The following is a 12,565-nucleotide window of genomic DNA, read 5'->3' as shown; positions in this document are numbered from 1 at the left end:
TCATCGTTTTTGTTGTTTTCAATGAGGACTACCTATCTTCTCAAATTGATTTCTTTTTACCGAAGCTAAATATTAAGCCAAATTTTTGAATAAGAATCGATGTAATAGTTCTTAATTTAACCGTCTAGGATTTTTTTCATTTTTGCTCCATTTTACAGAGAAGATGACTACAGATATTTTGTTTTGTTTGTAAATTACTAAAGTTTGACCTGCGCCGCGATCTGATTTTTGCAGTTTTTAATTCTGGATAAGTTTTAAATAAATCACGATATTTTTGAAAAAATTAATACAAATCATTTAAATTTATTCTTAAAATATTTCTACCAAATTTGGATGACATATGACGTTAAATAAAAAAGATATGACAGAAGTCCATGAACTTTCCGAACAACCCTCGTATTGGTAACTTTTTGCAAATAGATCCTAAAAAAGTAGCTTTTAAATTTTGATTTTTTAAGTTTCATGTTTTCTTTAATTTAGTTGCAACAGATGTAGAAGATAAGAAATTTTTCTCAAGATTATTGACTGAACTGGAAAATTTTCCATTTTTTTTGCTAACACAAAAAATATCATATCATATGGCATAAAAAATATATTTCATGCCTTTTAGAATAAACATTTAACAAAGCTTTGGTGAATCCTATATAACAAAAACATTTTAAAAAAACAACATTCAAACACTGTGTGAAAAATAACAAAAGCAAAATGGCAGCACAAGCACATGGCAGAAAAAAAGGCAATGAATAAAGCTTTCTGAAGATGAAGATTTTGGAGAGCAAAATCAACAAATCACAGTTTTAAAAATTTGTTGAAAAATTAAAAAATTAAATGAGCAAAGCATCATTCTGAATATGAAACAATAAGTCCTCCATATTCTTTATTTTGTTTATAACACAGTGCTTCAAATATCTTTTTCCACTGTGTTTTAGAATGTAGAAACACCTTTTCTACAAATTTAATAGGCAGGCTAACAGAATACACTTACATGTACACACTTACTGTTTAGCATTAATTTATATGCACAACTAAGAACCAAAAACATTATCCTACATTGATAAATCATCACTCTACAGTTGTAAACATTTTTTTTTCAAATTCCATGCAAGATCTTGCAGCTCCTGTATGCAGTTCATGGCTTTTACACCACAATGCACTGCATTGCAGTATAGGGTCTTTAGAACTCTTGGAATTAGAGTACAATCCCACTTTCAGTTGGTAACATGAGAAATTCTATGGTGATGACATGTCTGTCACCTTATCTCAGATATAGTGTTAAGATTTGTTTTGTCTGGATTAGGTTCTGCAGTCTCGTCATACTGAAATATCTGAACACTAGTGTCTCCTGAATTTGGACTTAACTGGTCAACTGATAAACTTCTTCGATAACCATTATTGACTGGGGGTCTCTTGGGTTCTCCCTCATGTTTTGGTGACAACACAGATTCGTGACTCCTAGATAGTAGAATTAAAGCTGTATCATAATTTGGGGGAGGTGTCATTGGTTCCTCAGATGAAGCTATCCTGTCCTGTAATGAATGAAAAAAATTATCATCATTTTGTAAAAAAAAAAAAAAAAAAATAGTTATTGAGAAATCTTAAACATGTTTTTATTGAGAAATCTGTATACATGTTTTTATTGGGATTTTTTTTTCTATTGAGGTTTTTTTTTATACTAAGTAGGCTAATTGTTTGAGGTTTCTGTAAACTAAGCATTTATTGAGGAATCAGTAAACTAAATAGTAAGTATTTTTTGAGGAAGTGTTGATGGAAGCTTCAATATATAGACATTCTTTGTGAATAATTTTAGGTTTTTTTTTAACTCTACAAGCCAAGTAGCTCAACTTTATTCATATTTAATTTGACAATGCTAAAAACAAATTTATTATCATGACTATTATTCCAGAACTATGAAAATTTACATAATTAAATATTACTCAATATCAAGCTTCTGTCTATAACAATTTATGATGTAGCCAGAATTTTCTATATTCTGGTGTTTCCTATCTTCCTGCTTTAATTTAATGAAAACTTAACATTGTTTTTAGGGAATTATAATTGTATATATATCTTATCTTCAAAATTAATCATCAGGACTGCAAGCAAGCTAAATAACATATATGAACATGCATTATTTATTTTAATCATAACATTACATATAGCTTTTAAAAGAATTTCATAATTTTGCCCATGGCATTTTCAAATTGAATGACCTTATGTCAAGGTCAAGATAAGTCCACAGTCATATTCAACATAATGTCAAGTTTAGATTTCTATTATTTCTTAATAATAAACATTACGAGTATACCCAGGAAGAAAATTTACACTTTCTCTAGCTAAGACCTTAGGGTTCTATGAACTTGGATCAAGATCTGAATAATCCACTGGGTTAAATGACATCTGTCATTGCCCTTATAATTTAAACAACATACGATCAGGGTCACGAGAACTTCGGATTATAAACACCTCAGTGTCAAGTTGCTCATCATTTTATATGAAATTTTAATCCAGATATAAAATTTTAACTCTTTTTTGTCTGTAACCTTGGCTAGTCCAAAACATCTTAGGTCAAGGTCACTGCACTCGCTTTTGCATGAAGTTTTAATAGCCATTCTCTGTAACCACTTAAACTTTTGTGGCACGCATAGTCACAGATTTTTTTCAAATTTGGCTAGAATTTACCACCTCATAAACTACTCCAAAAAATATTGTTAGATCATATGAATGTTGAGTAGTTACCATGGAAACAGTGTCTAAAGTTGATTTTTTCTGAAAAAATGCAATTTTTGGGAATGTCAATCAATGAAATGCGGCTACTTCAATTCATGTTACTCACAGAAATAAAAAGTATGACATCCGATTTTAAAAGGCATTTTAAAACATTGTTGGTATTCAGTCTATAAATATAAGAAATCTATGATTAAAATAGCAGACATTCATTTAAAAATTGAATTATCTCCCTTTGATAATTGTGAGCTCTTTAGTGCGAGAGATAAAAAAATCATTGGACAAAACTGACTGGAAGTTGTTTACATTATCAACATGTATCCTGGATTTCAAGTAAAATCAAGTGGTTTTTTTGTTTATTTAATGTGCATACAAATTTTAACCTCTTTGTTTATTTCTTGCATGCAAAAGAATAACTTTGATGAGTGAATAGTGGTGAAATGTAAAAGACCACATGGTACAGGAAATAAGCTCTGATTCATTCATGATATTGAAGCCTAAGCCTCAAGGTCTTAGGAGTTTTAAAATGGAGATAAAAGATAAACTTGAGATATCAGAATTATATTGAATTGGTTGTAAGAAGAGGTACAGTGTCTCAGTCAGAGTGATATATTATAATGAATACAGCCTTGGAAAGTCAGTGCCTTTTTAAAACAAATGTGGAAAAAAAAACTGAATTATAATGTGAGAGAACTAGGCTATTGATTTTACCTAAATAATTAAAGTCAAGCTACATTTACATGTTTGTACAGAACTGGAAGTTGAAGTTTGTATTGAATGATGTATGTAAGTTGATGTCTGTCATAAAAGGGATGGCCATTTGATGCGAGGGGGGGGGGGGGGTTTACAGATTTTAGAAACTAAAGTCCATTCTTGAAAATGTTGAAAATAAATAATCTGTCTTCAACTGGCAGGAAAATAAATAATCCATCTTTGATAAGTGCTACAACCTCCAACCCAAAGGCACTTGTTTCGGTAATAATTTTTTAACCCATATTATAATAAGTATTATTATTATACTATGGGTTAAAACCCCCCACCCCACCCCCACGAAATAAAGTTTGGGCGTTTTCCCTTGGGGCGGGATGGATTGTTTATTTTATTTTCAGACTTTTTTCAGTGAAGCAAAAAATACATAATCTGTCCTGGATCATATTGGAAATAAATAATCTGTCCTTCAATTCCATGAAAATAAATAATCTGACTCGGAAAAAATTTGCCCCCCCCCCCCTTCTGAATCAAATGGTCTTCCCTTAACCAATAGTCAACGCAGTCATATTATGTAGTTTTAAACAGAATTTATGTCATTCGTAATTTACAATTTTTATATGATGTGTGTTTTCACTTGATAGGATTTGCTACATTTAAAATATAAACTGATACTCTTTACACCCTCATCCTAAAATTAAAGAACGTAAAAGTATATTTTATCTCTATTTAAAGGCTACATGTAGAAAACAACCCTGTTTTAGTGAGGGATGTAACAGAAAACTCAATCTTTTTAATACTACCTTTTTTTTTTGCCTTTATCTGTATCTGATTCAGAAAAAAAGAGAGAAAAGTTATCTGTGTATATTTCAGATTTGAACTTTTTATTTAATGACTTTGAAAATATTTACAAAGAAATTGATAATGTTCCTGATCCAAGTATTTTCTTTAAGGGAACGGTCTTTATCCAAAAAAAAAAAAAAGAATAAAAAAAATTGTTAAGGTCAGTAATGAAAATGTTTTGTTTTGTAATTGATTCCTTTCGACCAGTGAAAATTATACTTTTGATTTTTTTAGGGGGGGGGGGGGGTGTTTGCATAGAAATACAAATTGTCTGAATCATATTTAAAGTTATCATTTTTATCAAGTTTATCATTTCTCTAGACTAAGAAAAATGTAGATTGAACCTTGTAGCAGTAAAATTAATAGTAAATCTGTGTAGCTGAATTTTATTGATAATGAAAACATAAATAAATTTCTGACAAGCCCTCCACCCCCACCCCACCCCTTTCTACCTAAAGAAAAAAAATCATAAAATTAAACACAAAAAATCTATACTCGGGAATGGGGGCGGGTTGGGGTTAATCACTTATGTATGAACCGCTTTCTTTCATATTTATATATAACGCTTCTTAATGTTTCACAAGGGATCCGTGTTTTTCTTACAAATGACTCTTACCAATTTATGTGGGGTAAGTGCTTTTACACGGTTCCTGGAAGGGATAGAGTAAGTCCTGGTCAATGGTTACTTTATCATGTTCATTTTAAAAAATGAAAACCATAGGAAGAAGGCAGGGACAAATTATTTTCAAGGACTCAAGTTAAATGCTATACTAACAAGCTAATTCAGAGAAGCTGTGTCCCATGCTTAAGGAAAAAAGAGCATGTACGGATCTTGAGGGGTGGAGTCGGAGGATGGTGCGGTTGGGGGGACGGGATACTTTAAGAGTTGCAGGCGGGACCAAAGGGAGTTATGATATAAAATTTCATTGCAAAAGCTTAAAAGCTTCTTGAGATATCACACGGAAATGAAAATTTTACACACAAACAGAATGTATAAATTTTTGACCTTGACCTTTGACCTTTTGAACTCAACATCAATAGTGGTCTTCTTCAGGCCATAGGGAGTTTCAGTGTAAAATTTCATTGCAAAAGCTCGAAGTTTTTGAGATATTGCGTGGAAATAAAGTGTTAAAACAGACAGAATTTATGAATTCATGACCTTTACCTTTGACCTTAAAATCAATGGGGGTCTTCCCTAGGCCACAGGGAGTTGTTACATAAACTTTCACTGCAAAGACTCAAAGGCTTCACGAGACATCGTGCAGAAACGAAAGTGTTGCAGAACGACAGACGGATAGACGTCAGACAGACCCAAATAAATATCCCCCACTTTAAGTGAAAGCAGGGGACAAAAAGGCAAATTTTATATACCATTGTGTCCTTGAACTTTGACCTTCTGTCCGTATTTACCAATTCATGTGATGCTAGTTACATGTATTGTCCACCAGAACTGTAATTTTGTTTATTCATAATTATGTTGTTTAAAACACAAGTATTAGTTATGGCATTGAAAAAGTTGTGTTTAGTTTCCTTACTTTTCCATCTAAATCGAGTCATTTTGACCTTGACCTTTGACCTTTTGTTATGAAAATCGATTTTTTTCTTTGTTATTGCTATTGTGTACTACATGTACAAATTTGGTTTTAATCCATTTTAAAATACTCAGGTATTTATATGGAAACTGATAGTAGATACCTATTGCCCTTGTCTGGAATTCTTAAAAAAAGCATTAGTTTGTAACCATGGTAACATGAAAACAAGATATGAATACCAAGTGGTTCTTTGCAGTTTATATTACAACTATATATGGACTTTCAAACCAATGTATTTATTTTTTCTAATATGTCCGCAAAAATTTATACCAGGCTTTTCAAAAGAGCCTAAAATCTACAATTTTTCCTTAGAAAAATCATACTTAAAAAGGGGGGATATTTTTTCTATGAGGTTAAGTTACTCAAATACTAGACATTATCTAAAGAACTATAAAAATGATGTATTTTGACAAAAAGATAAAGTCATGTAAATATCTTGTTGTATTAAAGACTTTTAATTAGTCAAAAATGGTCATTTTTCATCAAAATTTAGCATTTTTTAGGCCATGAAAAATGTATGTTGGTTGCCATGGTAACCATTGACCATAGCAACCATTTTATTATGAATTTTAGTTTCATACATCATTATAGGAATGTGTGCCAAGTTTCATAAAAATCCAAGACCTAGCGTGCCACACTCCCTATATAAGAGTTTAAATGCTTACAGAGAATGGCTATTAACTTCTAATGTATCTGATTAACAAATTATGACAAATGTTATCTGATCTGACAGACATACAGATTCTTAATTCCTATCACAGGCATTTGACGTCATATTTTTCTCTCAAAGCAACCCCTACTAGGTAGCCATTCCTCACTCTCTAAAGTAAAGTGTTATACACAACCCTTTTGTCAAATAAGATATCATCAACAACACATTATCTACAATGTTTGGAAAAGCAATGGAAGTTCAAATCCTTGGGTTTTTCCTTTGTTTTCCAAAATATTTACATTTTCTGTGATTTTCACTATACTAACTGTGAAATTGATTTTGAATACCAAACATTTCATTCACACTCATACACGTGAGCATATATTATGTATTTGTGCAGTCACAATGAGACTACACAGATGGTAATTTTAAAAAAAAAAAGAGCTTTAATAACACTGATCAGCTGGAAATTAAAATCATGAGTGTGTTTTGGTCAGCTTAAGTTAAAATGTAAAATGAAAATATAAGGTGTTTTTTTTTTTAGTTTTCTGAATGTTACTGATTTGTAAATCACACAGACTTGTCATATAGGCATACTTTTTATGAAACCTAGCTTGTTCCATGAAATATGCCTAAAGTGACAAGTCTATGTGATTTAACATTAAGTAACACTCACAAAACTAAACATGATGCCTGTGGGCCACAACTCTCACCTGAATCACTTTAAACCTGATGTTCTTTTTTAAAATATCTCTCTTAAATTTCACAAAAAATTACCCCAAATTGAATCCAAAAATCATTTGAATGCTTCAAAATCAATAGGATCAACATGGCCCTGCTGCTCTGGAGATTTTTGTAAAATATGGACCTATGATTTTGGCCCAACCCTAACCCAAGGGCTCATAATTTAAGGTGTATGCAATATACATGTGCATGTACCTTACAATATACATTACCTTCTGACAATTTTAAGATATTCTTAATTTAAAATCATAGTATCATCACATTTTCATAGACAAAAAAAAAAAATAATCAATCCTAACTAAGGGTTTTGAAGAGATATCAAATGATAAAATTCCTTGTGATATTTGAAGAAATTTTGTTTTAAAAAATAGTTTTAACTAGTATTTTCTTGCATTTTGATTTAAAAGAGGTGTACACATCATCAGGCATTATAAAAGTTGCACAAATACCCTTCAATTATTGAACTTTTAAATAATTCAGGGAATAAGTAAATAAAGTTCAAAATTATGTCACATACTTCCTTAAGGAGAGATTCTTGTCTGGTTTCTGACTAGATGAGATATTCAAAGTATATTTGCTTATAGGTCTTATACATTTAGATGTAAGGGATTTAAAAAATAATATTTTTCTTTCCTCATCATAGTTGTTCAACTTAAAATAGAAATGGTAAACTGAATTTGAAATATAGCAGGGACTATGTTTTTGGCGGAAAGACAGAGTATGAAAATATCTCCTTTTCTGCTTCTTAACATTACTATAGAACAATGAACTTCGTTAAAATTTTTAAACATCAAAGACTTTACAAAAAAATTTAAATGCAAGTAAAATTGATAATAAGAAACTAAAGTTTTAAAATATATCAAATAAATATAATTTTTCAAACAAACTACAATTTTATTAGCTTTTAAAAGCTTCCAATCTAAGTACAGATTTGAGCAAACAATCTGTAAAAAGTGTTTTTTCTCTTAGTAAACGGCCAAAACTTTTTGTTTTTGTATCAGTTTGTATCTGTATATGACTACTTTACCATATGTGAAAATAAGAAAAATTTAAATATACGAAGCATTTTAAGATAACTAATATATCCTAAAAATTTAAGAAAAATAGAGGAAATTTGGATTAGCCAATATCTATTTTAGTTGAATTATTCATGTCGATTTGGTAGTATCATCTGAAAGACCTTATATAGTAGTATCTTTTTATGCAAAAAGAAAAGTATTTCAACTTTCGAAATAGAAGTAGGCATTGCATGATTGGCAACAGTAACTTTTTATTTTTATTGTGAAGGAAAAAGATAATGACCTTGACCTGACCTTGCTTCTAAAATAAAATGGTCAAATTTAATCTAATTGATACCATCACCCAGTGATAATGTCTTCTTGAATCTGAGAAAATTTTGAATCTGAGAAAATTTCATTAATTTTTAAATACAAGAAATATGAGAAGAATCCCTCCTTAAAAACATAGGTAATGAAAGATTACAAAGCTCACTTCAAAAAATGTCTATCTATAAGGCAAAGTCTCTCACTAAACAAATGTTCTGGTAGTAGATATAACATCTTTACAAGTTTGGTCCAGGTATGATCTATTGATACTTGAAAATGGACCTGTTCCAAAAACTTAAACTGGTCAATCATCATGTAAATGAAGGTCAGATCCAGCCTCCAAAGCAGATCTGGTAGGGTGCATTCCTAGTAACAAGCACCATCAATGCAAGTTCATACATCAAAGAGCTCAAACAAATATGTAGTTACTTGGGAATGGACCAGCTCTCTAGCATTAAACTGTTCATTAACCTGAAAAATCTATGTCAGATCCAGCAATTGAAGGGAGTCTGTAATTTGCATCCCTAAATGCATTACCAATGCAAGTTTCATCACTAAGGAATGAACTTGCTTCAATAAATGCAAGTCAGATCCAGCATCTGAAGCAAGTGTGGTGGTGTGCATCCCAAGATGCATCCTCTAGTTACTTGAAATGAAACTGCTCCAAAAACTTAAGCTTGTTCACTTACCCAGAAAATGTAGGTCAGATCTAGCATTCGAAGCAAGTGTGATAGTAAGAATCTGTAGATGCATCATCCATGCAAGATTGGGCTAGGTAGGGTTTTAACCTGTTTACTCATCCGGAAAATGTAGATCAATTTATCCAGCATCCAGAGCCAGTCTGGTAGTGTGCATCTGCTACTAGCATCATCTGTGCAACTTTGATCAAGGTAAGGCTTACAGCTATTTGGATATGTACCTTCTCCAAAAATTGACCTGTTCACTCATCTGATAAAGGTAGATCAGATCCAGCATCCAAAGCAAGATGCCTAGATGAAACATCAATGCAATTTTGGTCACCATAGGGCTTATAGTTACTTGGGATGAACCTGCTCCAAAAAACTTTAACCTTCTCATTCATCTGGAAAATTAGGTCAGATCCATCATCTGAAGCCAGTTTGGTAATGTACATCCCTATATGTATCATCCATGCAAGTTTAGTTACCATAAGGCTTATACATGTAATTACTCTGGAATGTAATCTGCTCCTAAAACTTTTACCTGCTCCAAAAACTTTAACATGCTCTCTCATCCAGAAATTCTTAGTTATCTCCCCTTGAAGAATGGCATGGTCCTTCACTTTATCAAATTTGAATTCCCTTTATCCAAGCATGCTTTGTGATTTGATTGGTTGATATTGGCCAAGTGGTTCTTGAGTAGATGTTAAAAAAAGTTTACAGATGACAGATGTCAATTGACAGACAGATGCTTGACACCCTTTAATAATAAAAGCTCACTTTAGCTTTGGCTCAGGTGAGCTAAAAACATTCCCCAAGTATGGACATAATAAACTCTTCAGACAAACAGCTCAAGACTGATACAAAAATTTAGAAAGCATATTGAGGTAATTTATGATAGATAAATAAAACAAACCCTTCTCTGTAATATTTGAGGTGTAGGAGGGTACAAATTTGTTGTGATAACTTCATCATAAGTGGGAGGCGGTAGAAATAAAGAGACTCGATCTGCCTCATCATTTGTTCCACTGCTGCGAACTGCAACAAAAATCAAAACTAAATCATTGAGTCAGTGTTAACTAATCTGTTCTTTTTCCAAACAACAATGATACATAGTATTTTTGGCCAATTTATTTTAAATCAATTGTGGTATAATAATAAAATGCAAGAAACAGGCTGGGTAAACTCAGCTTCTGCTTGTCAACATGATTTATCATGTTCATAAAGCTCTTTGTTTGTATCACATATTTAACATTTGACTAGAACTGTGTATGAAGTACTAAATGGGGAATTTGCATAAAACCCCACAGTTTACCAAAATATTTTTGTCTAAGGAACTTATCGGGTAGCATTCAAAAGTTTGTCAGAAATAATTTTGTTGTTTGGCGTATACAAGAGTCTGACATTTCTTAAGAGTACATGGTATAATGACAACAGACTTAAGGTTCATTAACCCTCTGCTTACTCAAATAAAAATGTTCCCTTAACTCTTATGATTAAAGAAACTATATTTTCATGAATTAGATGCCAAGGGACAACGCAGCTATGTTAAGGCTTCCCGAAGCTTTAAAATGCACTCAAAACATAATATGTCATTGCGGGGTCGGTTTTAGTTTTAATTTATAAGTATTGAACTTAAGTACTCCCATTTATATAGAGGGTTTCCTCGGCTATATATTAACATATTTGTTATGATATCACATGACCTTGTTGATCACGTGACAGTCATTTATAATTTTTTGAAGTGTTCCATATAAATCGCTTTGGCGCAGCTGATTAACACAATAATTATTAACATTTTGTTATATAAATAAACTCATCGTATCCTTGTGTATCCGAAATGTGCTTGGGAAAAGTCATAGTAGTTAGACACAAAATATTTCCTGAGAAATTCAACTTACCTACAAATTTGAGGGTATTTTCCACACAATATTGTAATCTGTATTAAAATAAAGCCAACACACATTTTTCCCAAGTAAGATTCAGTTAGAGAACAACCTCTTCTTAAAGATTTCCACAAAAATTCTCAGATTAATCCTCATTAATCACCTGCACCAGACTCTTTTATACACACAAAATAAATTCTACCTCCAACCACAGGTATAAAACAGAGTACATTTCAAAAGTATATTTTTCATACGCATTTTGAATATGCTGAATTTCAATCAAGGGTAGGTAAGCGGTGTATTTTTAAAATATTCGGACATATAAGACTTAAAAAACCTTTAACGAACCGTGAATATTGCAATAGCTATCTAGCATTTTACATGCAGTTTGAAATAAAGTTTTAAGTTCATGACACTCTCCCCGTCATAACACCTCAAGTTTGCAGTGACTTGACGTCATTCTCCATTATGACGTCATATTTTGGTAGTTCAGAGATGTGAAGGCACAGAATGCACTGTGATATTCTACGGGAAGCCTTAACCTACCTGCGAAATAAGCAGAATTATATATCCCTGATTTGAAAACCCATTTTCATCTATTTGAAACACTAAAACAGGAGTATTGAATTAAGTGTGTGTGTCTGTGTGAGTACGACATAATTACAACCAACTTCAACAGCTGTCAGTTTCTCTACTCCTACAAGAAAGACTGAAAGAGACTCTATTAATGTCCCTATGCTCCTTATATACCTTGGACATAGCGCCAAGTCAAAGGTGTCTCACCGTGAACCTCTAACTTGCTCGTGGAGTATCATTTTACCTGGATCTACAAGTTATTTGATCAGAAATGGCAGTGACCCAAAAAACTACCATCTACAGAACCAGCTGAAACCGACTCACAATTTGCACCTCAGGAAATTAGCCACTGTGTTGATGCTCTTGTTCAACAATATTATCCACCCTAATTAAGAGGATAGTTCTAGCGCTCACCCATCATTAGTAAATTCAACAGCAACTGATCGATTAAGATGATGTTATGTTGTAAAAGCAAAAGATTTCTTGTGAATCTTGGAGACAGAAGGATCTAAATCTCCTGTTTAATATCAGCCAGATATTGGCAAATGTCTTTTTCTCACAACACTGTGCAATTCATAATTCTTTTTATGACCCAGGAAAATTGATCTTTTTTTCCAAAACAAGCATTCAAAATGCTTGGTTTGAAGATCTACAATTACAATATCTTCTTGGAAAATTTAACCAAGTTTTGAATTCAAGCTTATCACTTAAATCTTAATAATCATGATAATATGCTAGATTTTATAAATCTACACTATTAATTTAAAAAAAAAAAAATAAATTATTCATTTGGGTATATTATTGCAGATATTTTTGAAAATAAATTTAATCACAAGAA

General features: G+C 31.8%; 1 protein-coding gene across 1 annotated transcript in view; it reads right to left on the bottom strand.

Annotated features, from left to right (window-relative positions):
• Positions 1-869: 869 nt before the first annotated feature.
• The window catches only part of LOC133205866 (uncharacterized), a 31,175-nt gene continuing 19,479 nt past the window's right edge, over positions 870-12,565 (bottom strand). The window contains exons 4-5 of the mRNA XM_061341750.1: positions 10,182-10,303; positions 870-1,526 (exon numbers count right to left, since the gene is read on the bottom strand). Coding sequence (XP_061197734.1) covers positions 1,251-1,526; positions 10,182-10,303 — 398 coding nt within the window. The 3' untranslated portion in view covers positions 870-1,250. The remainder of the gene's footprint in view (positions 1,527-10,181; positions 10,304-12,565) is intronic.

This window comes from Saccostrea echinata, unplaced genomic scaffold (assembly GCF_033153115.1).
Source record: "Saccostrea echinata isolate AGI-Se365-2 ecotype Australia unplaced genomic scaffold, CSIRO_AGI_Sech_v1 ptg000054l, whole genome shotgun sequence".
NCBI classification, from domain to species: domain Eukaryota; kingdom Metazoa; phylum Mollusca; class Bivalvia; order Ostreida; family Ostreidae; genus Saccostrea; species Saccostrea echinata.
This window is presented reverse-complemented; position numbering and strand designations above follow the sequence as displayed.